Genomic DNA, 24,201 nt, shown 5'->3' on the forward strand with positions numbered 1-24,201 from the left:
TAAATGTCTATATTTGGGCGTGGGTCCTTCAGACTTTTTGGTCAATCGGTGAAACTGTTTTTTTTCTCACTTTCTGAGGATACTTTTTGAAATTGAAATGGCCGACAGACATGTCCACCAAATTTGGTGTCAGGGCTGCATAGTTTTCTTTTAACTTATAAATTAGCACGTAAGAACCAAGAGCCACCGTTGTATGATGAGCAGATCCACATGGATTGCTTTATTCTTTTCTTTTCTTTTTTACATCACCATTTTCATCATATTTGTTCATTTTCCATATAGGATATCTTCAGTTTTGTATTACGGTCACTTTTATAATCATGGAAATCTGCAATCATTGCACGACCTGTCGTCAGAATGGACACGTAACAGCAGCGCTAGCAAGCGGAACGGTCGCCTTCCGATCGGACTGGCGACCATTCGGCCGAGCTCCAAAATGAAGAAGTGTTAATGAGAGGGAGAGAGAGAGGGAACAAGGACGTACATGTACATACATACATTTATCCAATACATACCTTAAAGAAAAATAAATAGTCGTTGTAAAAAATAAAAAATACAACTGAAAAAAAGTTCACACATTTTACAAATTGACACCCCCCCCTCCCGCACAGGCTACCCACCCCCCATTGTAGCTGTATCATACATATATATTTTTGTTTTGTTTTTTTAAATATCTTTTGTTGTTTTTCATTTTGAACCACACCTCGTTAGCTTCACCATTGAGGGCAAAAACGAAAATATCTCATTGTCTTTTTTTTCCTTCTTGTTTTCTTTTTTAAGACATGCATCGTAAACACGGAGGCTAAAGGTTCTGTTTCCTGGCCTTCCTACTCACCCCTTTCCTCACCCCCTTCCAGAGAGTTCTGTTATGGCTTGTCTGTGTGTGTATGTAAAATGAGCGGCTTCTGTCTGTCCATTTTCTTTTGTCCGTCCGTTTTCTTTTAATCTGTTTTGTCTCTCTGTGGCCCCTCCCGTCATTCATCTTTCACCGTCACGTTTCCCCAAAGATCCCAACGGAGGAGTCCGCTTTCAACTACTTTCCAAAAATCCCAAAACACTTTTCATTGAATATTTTGATGCACAAATGTTCCCACAAATTTGGATGCTTACAATTTTCCAGTTGATGGATTTTTATGACCATGTGCTGTTTCACACAGCAACAACATCCCACAATCAGATGATTCACACCCTTTTTCAAGCTTTCTGCTATCCCCTTTCACATAAGCGCATCCATGTTGCAATTCCCCTACTACCTCAGAAGACAGGTAGCATTCACACGGAACACCGACAAGGGAAAAAGGCAGTTTTGATGTGTCAACTTCTTCGACTGTGTGAAAGGCACAGGTGGCTTAATGTCGCATCTACTTCTGATGTGTCCGTTTTCCACTAAACCCTCATGAAACTGCCGGGTTGCCTTCACTACCTTTCACACACAACTCAGAAAAACCCATTTTGGCAAGGCTACTCACTGTAAAAGCTTCCACCCGTGTGAATTGGCATTATTCCGCTACGCTTAGTTCTGTGTGAAAGGCTCAGGTTGCTCAATCCCGGCACTACATTTAGGCTCTCTGCGTTAAAAGTGTTGGGAAACAGTCAAACCCGATGCCTGTGTGACTGGCCGCCCGCACTCCCTCAAAGCCTTTCAAGTCTATTATTATGGGATGCCTTCAAAGGAAGTCGGATCCGCTTTCAAGGTAGTGGAGACAAAAGGACGCAGCAGAGCGGCGTGGCTGTGATGTGGTCTGCCGCTCAATGGTCGACATGTTTTACAGCCCACATCAATTGGGGACGCTCAGACACCCCCCTTGACGTCAACAATGGCATCGTAACTTGCTTTGTGTAACAAAGATTCTAACAAAGAGGGGCCACGGAGAGAGAATTAGAATTTCCTGCTCTGCGAACAACATTGAGGAATCATCAGGTCATCTTCATCCTGTTGGCATTATTGCAGAACGCTCGGAGCACAACTAGCCTGAAGTTGAGTGTACTGTGTGGGAGTCCTTCTTCTTTAGAGCCATTCTTCATGTGAGTCGGAGGTTCCCAGTGTGATCGGCGCCCCCTGTGGAGATCAACAGCATGTCTGACCATATTGGAATATATTGAAAAAGGAATTTTTGTCTGGAAAAAAAAGAAACTTACAACCTATTTACTTTTTTTTACTTTTATGGCAACAACCCACATGTAGTGATGAAAAGTCAAATTATTCATAATTTAGTATCGCCTGTTTGTTTAGTATACTGTACATTGATCAAATTAGGTAGTAATCCAATTAAACCTTTGATGTATACATAGAAAAAGGGCCCAATTGAACCTGAAATGGCCACTTTAAAGCAGAATGAAGGACATGCCTACCAAATTTCATATTGTTAAACTAGCATCCAGGGCAAAATGTTCCTGTAGAAGTTTGTGCTTGAAGAACCCTTGGAAGTGTACCCTAAAATGGCCATTTTAAAACAAAATAGTAGACTTCTTTCCAGGTATGTCCTCGTGAGAATTTTTTGTGGGTCTATTAATGATGGATACGCACATTGCAAAGGAAAATTCAGAAGCTGAAATTTCAAAGAACCCTTAGAAATGGCTGTAGAAAGGCAGCTTTAAATAAAAACACTTTTTTATGGTCTACTCATGATTGTCATGTTTCGGTTCTGTGGGGGTTGGGTTTTTCTTTGTTATGGGTGTTCTTGTTTGTTTTTGTCTGTGGTTGGTGTTTTTTGTCTTTTTTTTCCCATTTATTCCCTTGTCTCGTTGTGTCTAATCACGTCCACCTGTGTATGTCTTCCCTTCCCCAAGTGTGTCTCATTAGTGTTGGTGTATTTAGTCGGTTGTGTTTGTCCAGTCGGTGAGGGTGCATTGTCTACGTTACGTGTGGAAGGTCATGTGTCAAGTCCTCATCACAGCCAAGTCATCGCCACAGCCATGTAGCCATAGCCCCAGCCAAGTCATAGCCACTCCACGGCAAGTCAAGTCAAGGCAAATCAGGTCCTGTCTCTTCACGCTTGCTCCAGTCATGTAGACCAGTCTACTCACGTCCTGTCCAGTTATGGCGACCAGTCTAGTCACATCATGCCCAGTCATGGCGACCAGTCTACTCACGTCATATCCAGTTATGGCGACCAGTCTATTCACATCCTGTCCAGTCATGGCGACCAGTCTACTCACGCCCTGTCCAGTCATGGCGACCAGTCTACTCACGTCCCGTCCAGTCATGGTTGTCTGCTCACATTTCTCCCTATGGTTAATAAAAGTACAACACATTGCACTTGATTCCTGTTTCCTTGCATTTGGGTCCACCATCCCTCATCCACTCACGCTCCATCATGACAATGATTAGAGTAGTTTTTTTTCCCTCAAATTCCTCGGAACCAAGTGTTTTGGTTGTCAACTTATTTGAAATAACACGACCAAAACGAAGCAATTTCGTGCAAACTACAAGCGGGGAAAACTTCGAACCACAAGAACAACACCACAAAGACACATGAGCAAGCCATCTCGTCTCGCCGCGCTAACGAAAGGGCTCTCGACGCTTTAACGAGCGCATGGGCTGGCCGCTCCCTCACCTCAGTCGCCCCCTCAACACGAGTACGTCCTCACGGAGGCAGATTCACCCCGGGCACTGGAGCTGGCTGTGAATAACACACACACACACACACACGCAGGTTACATTTAAACACCACTAACCCTTCCACAGGCATTCCCATTAAGACCCGGAATGGCGGATAAAATGTTCCTCCGTGTACTTTACACTGCCTTCTCCTTTTCATCACCGCTTCCTCTAAGAAAGGAAATGAGAATTCATGCGCTGGAATAATGGCACACAAGCATGGAAAGCACTTTGACACGTAGGGTGTCCTTAAAAACGACAATTGTTGCCTCCACAAAGAAAACCCGCCATTCCAAGGGCTTAAATTACACATTAATCAATGTCATTTTGATGAATACGTAATACAAGTATCATAGTGAGCCTTCTTCAACTTCTAATGGAACCTCATTCTCAACAGATGTGTACAATGTACAGTGAGCTTGTTTGTTGCTAATTGCTAGTTAGTAAGCAAGTACCGCTTTAAGCTTTATTTATATAGCACTTTTCATGGAAAGAAGTCACAAAGCGCTTCACAAAAAAAGGACAGCTTCATACAGAGCAAAATAAAATACAATGCCATAAAACAGAAACTTAATTTAAGTATAGCTAACTTAAACTGGCGTATAGCTTAAGTTAGCTGTCATTTTAGTGCATTTTCTCAAAATGATTTGTATAATGTGGAACGAGTTAGTCGCTAATTGGTATTTAGCCTCAGAAAGTTCTGAAAGTATTAGCTATTACGTACTACTAGTTAAGACACAGGAAGCTTGCTCGTCATATCTGTCTCTTTTTTTTTTTTTTACATTTTCTCAAAATGGACATGATAATTGATGTGATTAATGCTAATGTTAATAAATACCATGCTAGTTGGTTTTGTAGCTGTTGTTTTTCCATGTTTTCTCAAAATGGATACCTCAACAGATGTCTATAATGTACAGCATGTTAGATGTTAAATGCGAATTAGCTACAGATAGCTCAAACTATTTGTGGTTTTCCTTGCTGATGCTGTGTGCGTTAATCACCAAGGGACAAACTAACAACTATTAGAAAAACCCCCAGTCATTTGTTTACATTCAAATCTGAGCTCCGGCAGCTTACTTATTTTACTTTTACAATTATTATCACATAATGTGGTTGATGTTTTAAGTTTGATCTTAAACAACACTTGGTTACAGCTGTGTTTGCTGTTAAAGTGTTCTATAAATGAAGTTGAGTTGTGTTGATCATATTTAGTGAACGACAGGTCTTAAAAATGTCCTAATCTGCCTTTTGTGCTGGATTCTTACAACAATAACGTTCCTGGGCCAATTTGACTCGAGTATCTATAATTCTCCAAAAGTGTCAGTCGGAAAGGAACAACAAGTAAACATTATTTATGACTCGTTATTAAGTGCATTGCTCACCATTTCAATATTTAATCTTATTAAGCCAAGCAGAACATGTTCCAAAAACAGCAGTTTTTTGTTGTTTTTATACTTTGATCCAACATTTATATCTCCTTAGTATCACCATTACTAACCATTGCAATCAATACCTTTTATTAGGCCAGGCAACGGTTTCATGCAAAAAAACCTACTTTATAACTATTTTTAATATATAAAAATTTTTTTTATGTGATTTCTGTGAAATTCTCCAACTGTCAGAAATGACACAGAATCTCAATAAACATGATTTATTTCTCACCATTAAGGCAATTACTAACCATTTCAATATATTTGATACTTTCAGTCATTTTGACCTGAGGCATCTTTGTTCATTTCAAACACTTTGGGATAATTCAACATGATCTATAGCTCATTATTAACTCCATTACTAAACATTTACCTGTAGCAGGATGGTTGAGGAAGGTCAAAATATTGACATTATTAGTCAATTTGACTTCTTACCAGAATGCCATTTTTTAGGCCCTACCTTCAAAACACACTTACTGACATATATAATGTGAAAATTAAAATATAATAGACTTTTTTGTTGTGCTTGCCGCAGACTATAAGAATGTGTATTGTTACAGGCATGTTCAGACGAGCTGTGAAATGCATACATCCTATGTGCGTGTGTGATTAGCCACTCAACAGGAACCTTATCATGCGATGTGTACTTTCCAGCTGTACTCCAGTACACTAGGAAGTCCAAAATGTGCAAACATGATGTTGAGGGATGCACTAAAAAACTGAAACAAATAACCCAATGGTTCTTCCTTGTTGTCCAAAAAAAAAGAAACTCTAACCCAAGGAAATAATCCTACAATCCTAATAATAGTTTGAAGAGCGCTCCTCTAGGACCCCGAGGCCTGATTCCTATCATTCCGTGCCGGTGAGTCACACCCCGCACGGCGGCTCAAAGCTCAAAGCGTCCTCGCTGCCGCAGGCTCGGCAAATCGGAGGCGAGGGCGTGATGGGCGGGTCACGGCCACTCACCGTCGCTCTGGACCTTCCTGAGGGTGACGGAGGGCGTGGCGATGGCGGAGGCACGGAAATTAGCAGGCAGGGTCTCGGCCGAGTCCGAGGTGACGCCCCGCAGGTCCTTCTCGCGGAACATCTTGCGCCACGACGGAGAGCGCGTGAACGTCTTGGTGCCGTCCTGCAACCAAAATACACGCTTGCCGTCTATGTGTGTGGTATTTGTTTGTGTTTTGTGTGCATGTGGTTCTTGTATGTGTGTGTTTGTCGGACCTCATCGGGCCGCCTCTCGGTTCCCATGGAGATGAGCGAGTTGTATTCCTGCTCCAGGAGCTGTCGGGCCTGCAGGACGGAGTGTGGACATTAGCGACGGTCAGCAGAGTTTGTTGTTGTTTGGCGTATATATATATATGAACTGCAACTATATCAATATATAGTCCAAATATAAGCAGTATATAATAAATAGATCCTATTTACAGTATATAGCCGTTAGCATGTCACCCAAAAAGCAACATATAACATAAATCAGCATATACTGTACATGCAGAAGTGAACGTGACAAGCGGCAGCAATAGTGGGCAACCGTTGTACATCTGAAAACATCAACACAAGACACGTATCTACCTGCGTGTTCTGATTGGGTATCTGCAGCAGCAGCGCCAGGTCGGTGTAGTCGAAGGTGTCGTCGAGGGCCAGCAGGGCTCCGTGGACGCCGCTCTCGCGAAGGTTGTCGGCGTACTCTTTCAGGCCCACCGTCTGCACCCAGCACATCACGCGCTCGTTGGACCACACCATCACGTCTGCGGGGGCAAAGGAAGAATTAGAAGTAAGGATAATTCTTCTGGGTTTTGTGTGAAAGGCAAAAATGGGGAAAATGGTGTGAAAGGGGCGACAGGGAAATCAACTCATCAAATAACCAGACATTTATCTTTATTACAGCTTTGTTTTTGTTTTTCAGATGTCTTGTTCTTACTTGCCAAGTGGTTTCATTGTTAAATGATGACTGCAATAAAATCTGTGACAAACCAAAGACTTGCGATGATTGCCGCATGGCTGGGAGACATTTTAGAAGCAGCCACGTTAACAGCGACATCGACGACGATGTTTGTGATTGTCTGTAGGCAACGCATGCATACATTAACATCCTCTGACATCATCGCCGTCCTGCCTTGACATGCTGCCTCGTTATGTGAGGAACCGTGCTACTACAAGTGCGCTCAAATTATAAAATTCCGCGGGAGTACCTAATAAAGTGGCCAGGGAGTTTTCTCTGAACTCCTTTAGTATCGTTGGTAAACAAATGGATGAACTAATTATAATTGGAAAAAAATTGACAATGGTCTAATTTACGTAAAAGCTCTAAAAATGATGGCCATCGGAAAACTAATTTAGTAACAGTAAATATGAGGAAAATATGTACTTTTTTCCCTTATGATGGCACTGAAGTAAAATAAATGGTCTCTCTTATTAGTGAATAGCAACAAAAATAGATAGCAGCCTTGTATGTAACAATACAAAAATATAGACATATAGTGCTTAGAGGATAAAGAACATATGTTGGCGTATATTTGAATATGGTATGTCTACATGTGTTGTTGCACCATCTGTGTTCATTGATTAAAGCGCTAGAACACAGCCACATAGATGCTACTTGTCAAGCCCGTCCTTTGGCATTTCCAATTATGTCTTAGCATTAAGCTAGTGGATAATTCTAAGGTAAAGTCGTGTGCTTGTTTTAAATACACATGGTGTGATATACAGCACATACAGTGCTCATTGTTTTTCTGTTTGAAAGGCAAATAAATAAAGAATTAAATAATAATCCACTAATACGTATCTGGAAAATCTCTTAAATTGAGGCACTCGTATATCAAGGTACCACTGTAAAAAAACATCCGACTGGTGATCACAAACAACTGTTTACCCGGAACACGACGTTCAAAATAACCTTGGCTAATGAGCCACACGCTGCTTCACCACAGACATGTAGCAGTCTGCTCTGGTAAATTTCCATCACACCGCGTGCAAAAAAGGGTCGCTAATTTCCTCCAACTAGACCACTACGCAGCATGAAGAAGCAAACGAGGTCTGTAAAAAGGGTAACGAGTGTAGGGTTGGTGGTGGGGTGAAGGAGGTTGTCTCACCTTTGTTGTGGTGTGCGCTGTCCTCCCGCCGCCTCTCCAGCTCTTTGCGATCATAGTTGAGGCGCTTTAGGCACATGATGCCATAATGCAAACTCACCCTGCCGGATCAGAGGGGAGAGGTGAGAGGTGAGGGGGCCTAGGGGTGAGTCTCAATACCATTTGACACCCTTTGACCGCCTGACCCTGTGCGCAGGCCGGGAGACACACACTTGAGTGGCGATCACTGTCCGGAGAGCACAATAGTGCAGATTATGGGACGCTATAAAATAAAATGTGACATGCTACTGGACATTAAAGGGCGCTATAGGATAAAATGAGCAGGGTTGGGGAATCCAGGTTCAGAAAGTAAAAACCCTGCCACAGATTAACCATAGGTGCTGGCAGCTAAACAAGCTCATCTACACCTGGTGACTAGAAGCTAAAGCCAAACTAGTTCAGGGTTTTTGCTTTCTGGACCTGGATTTCACAACCATGAAAATGACAGACAATCGAACAGAAAAGGTACAAAGGGACAAAATGAGACACAATAAGCGACATGATTGAAAACGATGAGATATGATGAAACAAAGGGGACACAGGAATAAAATGAGACAAAATGGGGGATTTATAATATATGAGACATTATGGTAAACTATGGGCATGATGAGACATTAAGGGACACAATGAGACATTAAAAGAGACACTAGAATAAAATGTGACATAGTGGGACAAAATGGGGAAATACGGCATAATTGGACGTTATAAAACACAATAGGATATATTATGGGACATGATAAAATACAATGGAGAAATTATGGGGTGCAATGTGACATGATGAGGCACAATAGTGGACAAAATGAGACATGACAAGGAAGGTACACTATGGAATAGAATAGGGCATAATGGTGGAAATGAGACACTATGGGACTTGATGGGGCGTAATGTAGCATAACGGGAGATTATAGGACATGATGAGACACAAGAGAGGGCATTTTTGGACAAAATGGGAGGGGAATTGACATTGTGGTACATAATTTGACATGATAAAACATGACGGAAGACATTATGGGACACAATAGGATACAATGTGACATGAGACACAAGAGGGGACATTATGGTACATAATAGGTGTGAAAATTGACACTATGGGACAAAATGGTTGACAAATTGGATAGTATAGTAATAAATGAGACATAATTGGACATGATGAGACACAATAGGGGACCTTTATGAGACACTATTGGTCTGATAGGCAAGGGCATAATAGGGGAAATTGTGGGAAATGGTGAAACAAAATGGGAGCCAAAGAAGCATCATGGGACATGTGGAGAGATAACGGGACATTCTTCAACAATATCGAGAAATGAAGTATCTCAGATCACCTCATCTTCACCTCATTGTCATGGTTGGCCTACTTTTTGAATGTAATACAGAGTTGAGTTGAACTTCCACCACCCCTATTTTAAGGGGGAACATTCCAACGGTACCGTCCCACTAGCATCTACCAGTGATGGTCTGCGGGTCTCACCTGTGGAAGCTGTCCACCATCTTGAGCTGCCCTCTCAGCTCCTTCTTGGTGAGGTGGTCCAGCATGCGGGCATCCACCAGCGACTCCATGAAGTAGCTGCGGTACTGTGGCAGGCCCAGGCTGGGCAGCCAGTCATTGCCCACCCACTCGTGATTCATGTCGCCGTACGCCAGGATCTTAACGGGGACAAAAGGCTGTGATAGACGTCTGACAGTTGGCTTGTCTCACTGGACCAAACCTGGACGGAGAATGTTGTGTTTTTTCTTTAATACAGCCCAATTAGCATTTACATTGGAAGAATATTATAGTATTTGCTGTGTATTAATTGGACAATTCCCCCCGCCTCTAAATTTGGTAAGCATATTGCATATTTGTGGTTGGTTAGTGGTTTCCAAATTTGTTGTTCAGCATTTCTGAATTTTTTTTGCTTTGCTGTTTTATCGTGCTGAGGCCAAAAGCCATGTCTAATACAAAAATATTGCTTTGGCACCATTTGAGGTATTTTTATGCATATATTGTAGTTCATTAAATAATTGGTTAAATTGTTTACTGTATATAACACATTTTTGTGTAATAAACAATTTAAAAAACGTACATTTAAAAAAATATATATATTTTCTTTTTAAATGTTTGAATTATTTCATCACTGAAATTAACTATTGTATATTACCAGTACTAACAAAACATTACTCAAATAAACAAGTTTTTAATTAAAAAAATTAAATTGATTATTTATGCTATATACTTTTAAAATGGCTTATTTATTCTATATAAGTTTTCTAAATACTCTTGTCAATTAATTATAATTAAGTTAATTATAAATTAAAATGAACCATCAATGTATTATTTAAATTAAATATTTTACATCAATTACAAAAATATTAGTACAAAAAACATTTGTATAATTACATAAATTAATGGGGTAAAAATTATTGTAATTAAATGATTTACAATAATAAAATTATAAAATTTGCATGGTTTATTGTTTTCTTATTAAAATTAACAATTATCCGTACAATACAAGAATAATGGTAAAATAAAGAATTTAGCATTTGTTTCGGAAAAAGGATAGATGGATAGATTTTATTAAATAAAGAATAAATAATCTAATAAAATGAATGAGAATGATTTTTAAATATTTTACATCCACATTTAACTTATTTTCGTGTTTACATTATCTACAAATGACCTGGCCCAGGTGCCTTTAAAAAAAAAAAAATCAAATGCGGCTCTTGAGCACAAAATTTACACTATAGACAGACTGTCGGTTTTTCCTCACCTGATCCCAGCTGAACTCCTTCAGCTCCTGGAAGGCCGAGAGGAGAAGAGAGGGGGTGGATAGAGAGAGAGCGAGGAAGTGACGGTGGAGGTGGAGGACGTGGCGAGGAGGAGGAGGAAGGGATGAAGGCGAAGTAGAGGAGCAGCCGGGGGGAAAGGAGGACAAAGGGAGGAAGAGTGTGTTAGTGAACGGGCAATTAGCTGGAAGCGGTTCACAGTGAAACAGCAACCAGAGGGACAAGAAGAAGAAGATGCTCGACACTACGAGACACAACCACAGAAGAAGAAGAAAAGGAGGAGGAGGAAGGAGACTCATCAACATGGATCTTAAAACCCCCCCCAACAAAATTAACAAAACTAAACAGCTATAAATATGTTGGATTATGTTGGAAAAATACAAAGAAATTAAATTAAGTAGTAGTGATATAATTTAAATATATAAATAAAAAATACATAGTAAATATTTATTAGGAATAAACAAAGGATGACAGGCACTAACCGGCGGCTTGATTGCTGCGTTCAAGGACTCCATCTCGGCATGGGTCATCCAAACGTTGCTGGTCGACTGCAGCACAAGAGGAGACAAAAGCGACGCAGTCAGATGACAACACAAAACATTCAACCGATCTACCTACTGGAGTACATCAGCTGCTCCCCTCAGGGACCGTTCCGAGTTCTAGCTTTCCTGGTATCATAAGATTCAAAGAGTAAATACATGCGAGTTTGAGTTGGATTTTTATGACATTTTTTAACTGGCACACAATAAAAATTTGGGATTTTTGATGTTTTATTTTTTATGAAACTCCAGTCAAAACTTGAGCTGCTTCTCTGGAATTTACTGAAAAACCACTTTTGGAAAGTCCGTGCAAGCTTAAGGTTTTTTTCCTACATTTTACAGATGACATTTATTGCATTACATTCTGCATTGTGTTTTATATTATTTTTGTTTTTACTGCTTTTGTTTCTTGGAAGGATTTTCTGGAAGTACTGTTTTCCATGGGTGTTAATGTGTTTCACCTGTGTACAGTTAATTATTCGTCACTGGGGAATGGAGCCTAGGTTTACCACCAAACGTATTCCGAATCCTACTAACTTTAAGCCTCCCAACCCAAATTGTCTTATGCTAACTCCTAACTTGACTAACCTTTTACCCTTACTCATCCTAACCCCTCATTCTTAGGATATTTTTGAAGGAACAAATATTTTAGAACACTGAGGATTTTTTAAATTAAAGAAAAGACATTTACCTTTTCTTTTAGATGAACTTTGGGGGCACTTTTAAATGTATTTTGCTCAAATAATTTAAAATGATGTATGATGTATTTTTTGCCGTTTAACTTACTTTACATTACATCGATTTTTCCCCCCACAAATCAATACTATTGGTCTGACCTTACGTTATCTGTCATTGTTATACATTAGTAACCAATTAAAGTTTTAGTTTTGAAAAAAGCTTGAAAAGAAAACCATTAACTCTCTTGCGTGTGTGCATAGTGGTTGCGGGGCCTGACCGAGCGAGTGCTGGCAGGGGCCGAGGGGCTGGTGAGAGACACCATCTCCTGGATGGCGAGCCTCAGCTTGAGGCGGTGCAATGGGTTACTGATGCCGATCTCACGCTGGATCTCCGTGTCCGACAGGTTGGCCATGATGGCGCCGCTTTTCACGTTGGCTCGGCAGGCCGCCACGTACCAGGCGGGCATGCCTACCCACAGCTGGAAGGAATATTGGCAGCAGGATGAAGCGAAAAGGGGGCTTTGAAAGCGGGACTAAAAAAAAAAGGGGAGGTACCTCCAGCCATGACACAACAGTGGGCCCGTCCCAGGATGCGAAGGGCAAACCTTGGCGACACGCTTCTTCTAAGAGCTCATGCCTGAGTACATGAATGTGAAGTATGATTATTTTTTCCGCCCCCAAAGATGAACAGGTGTGTGAAATGTGGCACTCACTTCTTTTTGCTGCGCCGGTCTTTGTCAGCCGGACCCAAAGTCCCGGTCTTGTTTATGCCCATGGGGTCTCCGGAGGCCAGGTCTTCAGAAGGCGTTGACGCTGATGGAGGCACAGGGAGTTCAAAGCAGCTGTACAACTTCTTTCAAAAATGTCCGTGTCAAATTTGGGCATCAGTCACTATTGTACTTCCCACATCTACTTACCGAGCGAGGCCGAACCATCCCGCCCAGGATGACCCATCCTGCCCTTCTCCTTCTTCCCAAACAGACGTCCGATGGAAGACTTGATGCTCTTCTTCTTGCTGGACTTGTGCAGGGAGTCCTGGCTGCTGTTGGAGCTGCTGCCATCTGCTGACAGGCTGATGGGGGCACAGCTGGGTCAGTAGACTTGTAGACCAATAGAAAAGTAGAAATGGCCGTCGCCGCGTCTCACCTGCGGAACTCGCGGGAGTCGTCCAGCAGAGCCCCCGGGTGTGTGAGGGTCATCCTGTCCAGCCGCAGGGCCCGCGGCGTGGGCGGTGGCGTGGAGTCGAGGAGGGCCAGGGAGCGCTCATCGTCTTTGTTGTTCTGAAATGTTAAATCATGTCGCAATAGTATCCCACTGAACATAATCAACACAATTAACTGTTAGACTAGGTAATCCACACTGCACCTGTCTGTCGTTCTCACGGGCCGGCGAGTGGGGCAGGCGCGGGGTGGAGTGCCCCGAGCTGGGCGGCGATGGCGAGGCCAGGGTGGACGAAGTGATGGAGGACGGGATGAAGCCTCGCCCTGTGCTGTCCCTCCCCAGCGAGGAGGGCGGGATGGGCGGACTGTCCAGGGCCACGCTGCTGACACGGCTCTCGATCTCCTCGGCCCGCATCTCCGTGTTCTCCTTCTCCTCCTGGATCAGCCTGGGAGAGGAAATTCATGAGAATAGCGAAGCATGTAGCCTGGAAGCTTAAATCCCTCACGGCTCCCATCTTACTTGATCTCCTTGTTGATGGCCTCAAGCTGTTCCTGCAGCATGATGGCCAGCGTCTGTACATCCGTCTGTCCGCTGGGTGACAGCAGCTCGGACCCAAAACGATGGTCACCGTCGTCCTCGTCGTCCGAGCACACCACGTCCACGCCGTGCTCATAGCCGGACCCCAGCAGCGCCCCCGTGTCCCAGTCTGTGTACTGCAAACACACGCATACACAAATAGTGTACCATTAAACTAACATTCATTCTTGTTGTCGATGTATTTTTTTCAGCTATATTTATAAGTCCTGATGTCATATTTGTGCATCAGTCACTAAAGTGTCATCCCATACACTTTAAAAACCAAATCTTTGGTCAAGAAGATTTTAATTAATGTATTAGTTTAAAAAGTATTCAATATAATTGTATTTATGATTTGTGGCAATTATTTAATTACAATTTAAATAACTCTGTTTGGGAATAAAACCCGCTCATTATTGTTAAATAGAACATAACCATTATGTTTATTTAATTCCAAACTGAGAGAATATTGAGTGAATTGAAGCTAATCAAGCAGTTTTCAATTGAAAAGTGCGGAAGCGGAATGCAAGCCCGCGAAATCACGAAGACTGGTTTTATGCAGTCTTTCGACAAAGAGAAGCTCCTGGTAAGTTCCATGCTGGTTGGCCTCTGGATGGCGAAGTGTTACCGTCACTTGCCTTTGGTGCAGGCGGCATGGGTTCGCTTCACTGCCCGGGAGATCATCTTTGTATGTGTGCATGAGTGAGGGAGCAAATTAAAAAAATATATAGAATTATAAATTAAAATTATAATCACTGATATGTGTAATAAAATACACTTTTATAAGTACTATTTACACATTTAGAATGTATATATTTTTCTGATTTTTGTTTTGGTTTTAATTCATTTTTGGTTCTCTATTCAAAGCTGCTCATATTAAATGTGTAATATTAAGGGTCTCATTTAATTAATATTTACTCAATAGGCTACCAAGCATAGTGAAATTTAATTAATATTATTGCTTGTAATCTGTTGCCTCATTTTAATGAGTAGATCTGGTACATTTTTTTTATTACAGTGTAAAAACTGGTCAGCCATTGCTTATTGCATTTACAAGGGCTGACCAATGGATGATAGGACGACAAGTGGGCAACAGTCAGTGTACAGGATGACAAGTGTAGTGACTGATGCACAACTGACATAGGACTTTCACTCCTGGCTTTTAGTCGGATCTCTTCCTTTTTGAAGACTTGGGTGGAAAGGTATGGGATGACACACTAGCATCCATGTATTGATTCAGCAAGGCTTTCATGACATGCAGACTGTTATTGTACAAAATAAATATAAGTGAAAACACAGGTAGATTTTCCAACCCACCTTACTGGAGTCCTCCCTGGCCGAACTCCATCGGGCCCTGAGGCTTCGCCTGCCACCCAGGGAGGCGTTCCCGAAGGTGTCCAGGTGTGTGGTGGAGCCCATGGGGAGGGAGCCGCCCCCGTGGGAGTACCTCAGCTCCAGAGCGCTGCCAGGCAAAGATCGACTAGGACACGGAAATATGAGATCCCAGATAAGAGAGCGGATGAAAGGTTTCCTTATATCGGCCAGTAGACAGGAATGAAGACATGCAATGTAAAGACAACATATGTGTCCACAAAAGAATGTAAGTACAGTATGAGTATAACAAACTGGTAGTAAACATTTAGATTTTTTTTTCCCCACCTAGAATAAGAACCTCCGGGCCTGGCTCTCAGCTGATCCAGTTCAAGCTGAATGCGTTCCAGTTCTGCGATGAGCTGGTCCTGATTGATGGAAGACACACAGACAGATCGTGAGAAAGTCAACGTAAAAATCTGTACGCAAAGTCAGAGGACAGACGTAGCCACACCTTGTTTGCTAGAAGGTCGTCCTGAATCTTCTTCATGTTGGACAGCTCCTCAGAAAGAGCGTTCTGCAAGAAGACCGAATACGTTATGACCAATGGACAACACATTGGATGATGACATCACAAAAACACCAATAGATACATAAATGAGTTCAAGATAAATATTCTAAAAACTTTTTACATCAACAATGTGATTATGCAACTTACAACGGCGTATTAGGGTCACTTATAAATATCTATTTTTTAGAGGGCGGGGGCAATATTCAGAGAAAAAAAACTATTTATAAAGTGGCAAATTTGCGACTTTATGAAGTCGCAGATTTGCGAGAAAAAAAAACTCTGAAACTTACTAGAAATACACGTAGCGTAGCTATAGTCTAATCATGTGAGGATTCATTGGTGGTTAATGGGACACTGTTTATAAAATGAAAAGGCAGGATGGAGACAGATTCATTTTTAAATTCAAACTTTACTCGTCATTCACCGCAGTTAGAGCGACAACACTTCCTGTCTGATCCCTTATCAGCTAACCAACACTATCCAATCAGATGCTAGCATACCATAGGTAAATGCAACTGAATGACGGAGAGCAGCAGATTCGACACATCAACTTAAGATACTTAGACAAAAAAATACCAAACTGTATGAATGTGTCAATAATAATTCCGGAAACATAAATAAACGAGTAAATATACATTTTAACAAATGAACTTAAATGCTTCGCAAAGCGAGGCGTCTTTGTCGCTGGCCAGTGGCCGTACACAACGGTACACAAGAGCGAATGCTTAACATCATATGGTTAATCTATGCTAAAGCAATTACTAGCTCCTTATTTGGAAACCCGACCGAAAAGTATTGGCAGAAACAGTCGAGTAGTACGCTACGTGTATTTCTCGTAAGTTTTTTATTTTTCTCTCTCACAAATCTGCCACTTTAAAAAGTGGCAAATTTGCGACTTTATAAAGTGGCAAATTTGCGAGTTTTTTTCTCTGAATATTGCCCCTGCCCTCTAAAAAATATCTATTTATACGTGGCTCTAATACGCCTTTGTAGCAACTTGCATAACTCAATTGGGGGCGGAAAAATAATAATTTAGAGAGGGAAAGTAAAAATAAACTACTGAGATCATGTGGAAATAAACAAAAAAATGAGAATTTAAATTAAAACTAGAACAGCTTCACTTTATTTGGGGTTCAGCAGAAGCCCTTGAAATGGTGGCAGGCATTTTGTCATGTTTCGGTTCTCTGAGGGTTGGGTTTTTGTTTGTTATGGGTGTTCTTGTTGTTTTTGTCTGTGGTTGGTGTTTTTGTCATGTGTTCCTGGTTTCTTCCCTTGTCTCGTTATGTCTAATCACGTCCACCTGTGTATGTCTTCCCTTCCCCAGGTGTGTCTCGTTAGTGTTGGTGTAGTTAGTCTGTTGTGTTTATCCAGTCGGTGTGGGTGCATTGTCTACGTTATGTGCGGAAGTTTGTGTGTCAAGTCTTTGTCACAGCCAAGTCGTCTTCGTCACAGCCAAGTAGCCATTGTCACAGCCAAGTCATTTTCATCAATGCCACAGCCAAGCCATAGCCACAGCCAAAAATGACATCACATAATCACTGAATGATGAGGTTGATGACATGTATGCATGACCTCACATTGGATACTGACATTATCGCTAGGGATGGAAACCGAAATCCCTGTAATTCAAACCTCTTAGGTCGCAATTGGGTGATGGTGTCACACACAAGAAGTGTGTTTTGGTTCTGAACTTTTACAACATACAGTATAATTAACCCTCTGTTTATGTTGTTATTTGAATTGATAAGAGAATCAATAAAGAATCAGATCGATAATGGAATCAGAATCCCCAAATTCTTATCAATTCCTATTGCTAATCAAAACACAACCACTGGATGATGACGAAAACGATAATGGTGGTCGGTTGGCAGGGTTTCACCTTCTCCTCCAGCGCGGCCATCCTCTCCTTGAGGTGCAGCTGCAGCCTCTCGTTGGACTCGGACAGCAGCTTGTCCACCGTGTCCGAGAGACGCTTGTTGTGTTCGTCGTTCATCCTCTCCCGCTGCCTGGCCTTCAGGCGAAGGGAAGGAAAAGGAAGATAAAGGTGTGCAAGATGTGTGCTGGGGAAAAAGCATTCATAACAAGCCTTGCGTTCGACATGAGATTGGCATCTTTCGCTTTAGAAAATTAGAGCGCCTTTGTGTGGCGTGAGGGTCGAGATGGCGGAGACGAGACAAGCGTGACTCACCCGCTGCAGCTCTTGGTTCTTCTCCTCCAGTTGCGCCTCCATCTGCCGTAGTCGTTCCTCAAAGTTGCCGTGGCGCTCCTCTGCCTGGAAAGGGGTGGAGGACGAAGTAGGAAGAGGAGGATGAGGAGAAAAGTGAGGTGGTAAGGGAAGGCGAGGAGGATGAGGAAGGGAAGGAAAAGGAAGATGATGAGGAGGTGAAAGGCAAGGAGGAAAAGGGGGAGGAGGATGAAGGGAAGGAGAGGTATGAGGAAGATGAAGAGGAAGAAGAGGAGGCGAAGGAGGAAGAGAACAAGGAGAAGAAAAAAGAGGAGAATAAAGAAGAGACGGAAGAGGAGGGCAGGAAGAGAAGGAAATGCATCAGCAAACTTTCATCCACCCATCTTGCCTGGACACGCATCAGGCTAATTGTGTGCGTTTAAGATGTTTGGCAGCACGGCTTGCTTCTTTTTGGCAGCCCTTTAAAGAGAAAAGGTTCCGGGAAACGCTGAAGCTTCTTTCATGACGTGGCACCACTCGGTGTAAATAACGTGCTCATTCGAGGCTATTTCAAAGCACACATACTGTGGATGCCTGCTGCGCCTTTAACAACACACATTATTGACTAAGTACACAGGATCCTATCATGTATTTTTGACATACGATAGTATACAGCAGTGATTGCAGTGCGCGGGTAGCAACATGCATTGATGCAAACCACCAACATATACATCACTGATGCTCAATAAAATGATTCATTGATTTATTTGGAAGCCATTCAAGCTTTTATCTATCTTTTATTTGTATATTTTGTGATATTTTTCTTGTCAGCTGGTTTGACACAGAAGTTATTCCTTCATTCGTTATTCAACCAATACATATTGGTAATTGGGCCAACCGATACAAATTGGTCATTCTGACCAAGATATTGGTTCATCTGTGTTCGAGGCTGACATTACAACTGATTGCCACACCCACCTAAGTGGGGTGAAATTCGTTCTCCACATTTGACGCATCCCCCGAGCGAGCTGTGACCAGCAGCGGGGGCCGCACTTGGGAATCATTTGGTGATCTAACCCCCCAATTCCAACCCATAATGCTGAGTGTCAAGCAGGGAGGCAAATGGGCCCCATTTTTTTTTATAGCTTTTGGTATGAACCGGCCAGGGATTGAACCCACAACAGTGGACACTCTACCACTCGTGCCCACTGAGCTGGCCACGCCTAGTGATCTATCTAGACACACATTTCCATTTTTAAACACTATATTATTTATATATTATATTCTAATCGCTTTTTTTAAAAATTGTCACCGACTCATTGTAAAAAAAAATTCTCGTCAGATGTTTTGAAATGAAGGAGTGTGGCATTTTTTTCAAAGTCATTTTTATACGCAACAAAAAAGCAGTATTGCTTTCTTATCTCTGACATCATCCCTGGCGTTTGATTTCATTGATGTCTTTTTGTTGTTGTTCCTTTCCTACCTTGTTGAGAGCGGCCACCCGCTGTGCCAGCTGCGCTTCAATCTCGGGCAGCGTCTCGGCCCTCTGCAGGGTTTGCTGCAGCTTCTGCTTGGCGTCGTCCAGGCGCTCCTGAAGCTGACGGTTCTTCTCCTCACTCTGCCGACGGACCGTAGCATTAGAATGTGGCATTAGCATGTAGCCGTGTATGCTAACGAGAACTTAGCTCAGGCTTTGCCTTTTGCTTTCTCTAACCTGTCGATGGAGTGACTCTTTGCTGGCCAGCTCGTTCTCCAGCTTGTCTTTGATGTCGTGGAGAGACGTCGCCTCCCGCTGGGCGCTCAGGTACCTGCAGGCAGCAGGAGGGGCTTTCAGCGAAGATGAGGAGGAGGAGGTATAACGAAAGAAAGACACCGTACCTGCGCTCGAGTGTGGTGATTCTCTCCTCCATGTCCTCTCTCTGGCACAGAGCCTGAGAGGTTTAAAGACAAACAAAGTTCTTGTCACATTCTGGAATGTACTGTCCAATCAAGTGACACACTGTAACTGTACAGTCAGGTGGCTGCATCAAAGTAGGGCTTCAAGTCCTTTTCATTTTGTTTTTAAGGCAGGGTAAGGGCTTAAAACAGGGGTGGGCAAGTCCTGCAGGTTTAATTTCCCTCCACCAATATCGCTGATTCCAGTGAACAGGAATGTTATCAGGGTTTAGGCAGAGCTTGCTGATGAGCTGTTCATATCAATCAGGTGTGTTGGAGAAGGGAAACATCCAAAACCTGCACGACTCCGGCCCTCAAGGACCGAATTTTCCCATCCTTGGTTTAAAACTTGGGCTTCAAAGTAGGGTTCATCGCTGAGTGCGGCTTCAAGTTCGTAAGTACGTATGGTGGATGTCAGCGACCGTAGAACAAGTCAAATTAGGGTTTAAAGGCAGGGTAAGGGTTTCAAGGTTGGGTTTTCAAAAATGGTTAGGGCATTAAATTATTGTCTAAAGTCTGGGTTACGGATTCAAGCCGGGGTTTGGGTTTCAAATGAGGGTTAGGGTTTCAAAAATAGTTGTCATGACTGAGTTAGGGTTTTAAACAAGAGGCAGGGCAAGGGTTTAAAAGTAGGGTTTTCAGACATATTTAAAATTTCCAAATAAAGCTGAGTTAAGGTTTCAAGACAGGGATAGGGTAGGGTTAGGTTTTCAAAAAGGTGTCCAGTACATGTTGTTTGACCAAAACGTGTCAGAATTTTTTTCGTGAAATGTCAAGTGACCTCCTTGACGTCTCGTTGCAGTTTGTGGTTGGCTTCCTCTGATCGCGTCAGTTCTCTCCTGGCAGACGTCAGCTGCTCCTCGATCTCACCAACCTGTCAAGCAACAGAAAGATTACGTCACTGAAATCTCTTCTACCTGGCACTAGAACTCTACAGTATAAACACTATATGACACCTACACTATAGTGTATATACAGTATTAGTTGTAACATGGTACCTGTCTGCACATGAGCGCCAGCCTCTCTTTAAGCTGCCCCAACTCCGATCGCTGTCGTTCGATCTCGCCTTCGCGCTGCCGGTCCACCTCGCCATCATCCAAGATGGACGACGGCCCGTTGGGAAGCCGCTGGCACGACAGGAGATAAATATTTCACATGTTCATCACAAACAGGAAGGGAAGGGATTTACTTATACGCTAGGGGTGTGCCAAAAAATCGATTCTCATAAGAATCGCGATTCTCATTTAGTACGATTCAGAATCGATTTTAAAAGTCCCAAAATAGATTTTATTTAAATTATTTTATACGGTCTTGCCTTTGTCTGTGTGTGCCTTTATTTGGAGCGCTGTTCATGTTGTACTCGGTTTGGCCACTGAGGGGCAGTGTGGTTCCACGCGGTCTAATACACTGTTAAGTTGTAGCCACATTAGAGAGTAGAAGGAAAAAGTCACGATCAAGTTATTCCAATATTTTTTTATTTTTTTTCAGCGTGGAGCCGTTCTTTTGAGTGATAAAAGTGCCGCGAGTAGCGTCCTAATTAGCATTAACGAGTCAGAATGGAGTAGATCATTACAATTCCGTTCTTAATCTACAATCGATTTTGAACCCAAACCCAGACCAAAAAATCGGAATCGAATCGAATCGTGAGACATTCAAAGATTCCCACCCCTATTATACGCAGCTACACCATAGGTCTTTAATTAGGTTAATTAGACCATTGTTCACATTCCCATCATCTCATAATGTACACTGATTTTTGTATGTGTGTGTGTGTGTGTGTCACTGAACAGACCTCTTTGTCGAGTCCCTGCTGTCGTCGTTTGATTTGCTCGCGTAGAGAGACCACCTACAACAACAACATTAAGATTTCAGGACCACATGCAAGGATCCCGTCAGGGTCCAGCGGACACGACTTGGGACTGACTTCTTGCGAGGACGTCTGCAGCTCGTCCTCTAGCGTCGCCACTCGCTCCAGGGCCACGCGCAGCCTCTCACGGACCTTCTCGTCCAGGGCCTTGTGATGCTCGAACAGGGACTTGAGGGCCTTGAGGACCTCCACCTCGCTGGAGACTCCTGCGGGGGACTGTGCCTGACGCTTCACCACCGTCATCCGCAGGCTACGCTCGTGACGGGACACCAAACACTCCAGGTGCTCCAGAAGCAGCTACAACAATGACACAATGCCTTCATTACATATATTTTTTTTTCAGACCAATACCAGTGCGAGTACTCAACGCTTGAGTAATCACAGATACCAAGTATTAATACTATAGTGATTTTGATACATAATGTAATTTAAAAGAAACAATGACAGATCAAATTAAAGAAAGACCTACTGTATGTATCCCCATATGGTATTATTCCTTAAAATTGCATGAAATTTATGGCAATTTTCAAGTATCTTTTTTTCCCATTTATTAATAAAATGCATATTTTGTATAGAACACACAATAAAAAGAATTTTAATAATTAAATAAAACAAAACAAATAATCCCACAAAACATGTGGTTGTACGTTTTATTGGGCACCTATCAGACATGTATGACTTTAGTTCCTGATCGTAAAACAGCCACAAGTATCGGCCGGCGTCGTGTGCACCGTTATCTTAAAATAAGGTATCGTATCAGCCCAATACCGATACTTTGTAATAGTACTTTTCCATCTCTTGTGGTTTTATTTTTAAATATGCTTAACCTTTAGCTTCTTCACTCCAAGCCATTTTCACTGAAGCAACCCCCTTCGCTCCCCGCTGTTTTACTGGATTTTGACTGATTTTGCAAGGCCCACAGAATATTGTTCTATTGCTATAAAAACATGGAACCTACCAAAACAAAGATTAGAGTCTCTTCTTTCATCAGGAAAAAAATGTATATTTCTAAGTTTCCGTTTTTGCAGCAGTTAGCATTAGAATATAGCTAAGTTTCATCAATATTGACAAATCTGTTTATTGACAAATCTGTTTAAAACAGTGGGGGAAAGAGCTTTTTGCAACATGGCCCTGGTTGATCTTTTCTACTCTGCTGCCACCTGCTGGCCGTTTTTTGTAATAACTACCATTGTGTCAAGCATTCTCTTCAGTTCAGAAGCAGCATCAAAGCCTTCTGTAGCATAAAAAATATATATATAAAAAATATATAAATACGTTTTTGTGAGCAAATGAGTTAATAAGAAGTCAACACAACTATGAAAAAGTAGCAGTGACAGGGGATTGCCTTAAGGGATATTGTATTTTCAGGATGTAGGCATAGCTAGCTTGCTAAGTGCACGTTGCAGATCCAAAACTGACATGGTGAAAAAAACTGTTTAACACGGTATCTCCAAACAATATCTTGTGTTTACCATTATCAAATTATGTGAAAATGATCCATATTACCCTATTAAAAAACCCATATAATATGTAAAACGTGTAGAATAAGAGGTGTACTAACTCGTGTGTTGTTGCGCTCTGCCTTGAGCTCTGCGATCTCCTCCTCGCGTTCCAGCAGCTGCTCCCGACACAGGTTCAGCTCTTTGGTCAGAACCGCAAATTCCTGCAGAGGGCCACAAGAGGGCGATATTCAAAATTACAGTACTGTATTATTTCACTGGCCACAATTAAATGTATGGAATTTATTTATCAATAGCGTTATCCAAAACAGGTTCTCCCTTTCTTTCATACTGTGAGGCATGTTTTTTATTCCAATTAAAAAATATGTATTACACACATTTATAGAGAGACTACCGGTACTTATTCTTTCCAACATTTGGAGCCCCCCCCCGACACACACATTTTGATCACAAATAAATGCTAAAAACAAACAAATAACAATACATTCTAAATAAAAATATAACAAAATTATCAATTATAAATATATGATAACATCAATAAGTATCTTTAAACTCTGCAAGTAGTCGTTAACAGGAAGTCTGTTGCGCCTGAAATTTTCATTGAGCAATAACCAAGAGTGTGTGTGCGCGTTTTCAGCATGAAAATGAAGCGCCCGGAGGTGACAGGAAAGGGGCCAGCGCCCTGACTGACTGACAGCAGCCAAGTTGAATTGTTGTCAAATTGTGCAATTATGTGTAATTGCCTTTGGTGTGACTCGCCGGTAACCACGGCGATGTGTCAACAAAGAACCAGCGCGACACGCCATGCACACACACGAGTCATTCGGATTGACCTGAGCTGACGTTAACGCTCGTCCGACATTTTGACAACGTGTAGGTCTAATTGTGCGTGTAATGCTGTTAGAAACCTGAGCCACAGCTTAAGCAGGTGAATACATGCCGACTTGGGTAAGGGACTGCTGTTTGAAATTGATTGGATTAGGACTAGAAATTTAAATCGAAAAACCAAGGTAAA

At 42.1% G+C, this 24,201-nt stretch overlaps 1 protein-coding gene across 6 annotated transcripts in view; it reads right to left on the bottom strand.

The window, feature by feature from the left end:
• Nucleotides 1-189: 189 nt before the first annotated feature.
• Nucleotides 190-24,201, bottom strand: part of LOC147181656 (liprin-alpha-3-like) — a 28,403-nt gene continuing 4,391 nt past the window's right edge. For 3 of the 6 annotated variants that reach the window (XM_086091356.1, XM_086091364.1, XM_086091372.1), the window contains 29 exons: nucleotides 23,288-23,389; nucleotides 21,784-22,023; nucleotides 21,652-21,705; nucleotides 20,858-20,986; nucleotides 20,641-20,733; nucleotides 19,803-19,855; nucleotides 19,639-19,732; nucleotides 19,408-19,542; nucleotides 17,949-18,032; nucleotides 17,640-17,771; nucleotides 15,704-15,766; nucleotides 15,538-15,617; nucleotides 15,196-15,358; nucleotides 13,822-14,015; nucleotides 13,507-13,747; nucleotides 13,288-13,421; nucleotides 13,059-13,213; nucleotides 12,855-12,954; nucleotides 12,697-12,778; nucleotides 12,420-12,620; nucleotides 11,408-11,473; nucleotides 10,910-10,936; nucleotides 9,631-9,806; nucleotides 8,124-8,221; nucleotides 6,604-6,779; nucleotides 6,253-6,321; nucleotides 5,998-6,160; nucleotides 3,558-3,623; nucleotides 190-2,059 (listed from right to left, as the gene is read on the bottom strand). In XM_086091356.1, coding sequence (XP_085947482.1) covers nucleotides 3,571-3,623; nucleotides 5,998-6,160; nucleotides 6,253-6,321; nucleotides 6,604-6,779; nucleotides 8,124-8,221; nucleotides 9,631-9,806; nucleotides 10,910-10,936; nucleotides 11,408-11,473; nucleotides 12,420-12,620; nucleotides 12,697-12,778; nucleotides 12,855-12,954; nucleotides 13,059-13,213; nucleotides 13,288-13,421; nucleotides 13,507-13,747; nucleotides 13,822-14,015; nucleotides 15,196-15,358; nucleotides 15,538-15,617; nucleotides 15,704-15,766; nucleotides 17,640-17,771; nucleotides 17,949-18,032; nucleotides 19,408-19,542; nucleotides 19,639-19,732; nucleotides 19,803-19,855; nucleotides 20,641-20,733; nucleotides 20,858-20,986; nucleotides 21,652-21,705; nucleotides 21,784-22,023; nucleotides 23,288-23,389 — 3,357 coding nt within the window. In that variant the 3' untranslated portion in view covers nucleotides 190-2,059; nucleotides 3,558-3,570. Of the gene's footprint in view, nucleotides 2,060-3,557; nucleotides 3,624-5,997; nucleotides 6,161-6,252; nucleotides 6,322-6,603; nucleotides 6,780-8,123; nucleotides 8,222-9,630; nucleotides 9,869-10,909; nucleotides 11,170-11,407; nucleotides 11,474-12,419; nucleotides 12,621-12,696; nucleotides 12,779-12,854; nucleotides 12,955-13,058; nucleotides 13,214-13,287; nucleotides 13,422-13,506; nucleotides 13,748-13,821; nucleotides 14,016-15,195; nucleotides 15,359-15,537; nucleotides 15,618-15,703; nucleotides 15,767-17,639; nucleotides 17,772-17,948; nucleotides 18,033-19,407; nucleotides 19,543-19,638; nucleotides 19,733-19,802; nucleotides 19,856-20,640; nucleotides 20,734-20,857; nucleotides 20,987-21,651; nucleotides 21,706-21,783; nucleotides 22,024-23,287; nucleotides 23,390-24,201 lie in introns of those variants that run through there. The other 3 variants (XM_086091397.1, XM_086091379.1, XM_086091388.1) reach the window with 3 other exon arrangements.

The sequence above is a fragment of the Leptonotus elevatus genome, chromosome 1 (assembly GCF_054856555.1).
Source record: "Leptonotus elevatus isolate MCC_2025b chromosome 1, RoL_Lele_1.0, whole genome shotgun sequence".
Lineage (NCBI taxonomy): Eukaryota > Metazoa > Chordata > Actinopteri > Syngnathiformes > Syngnathidae > Leptonotus > Leptonotus elevatus.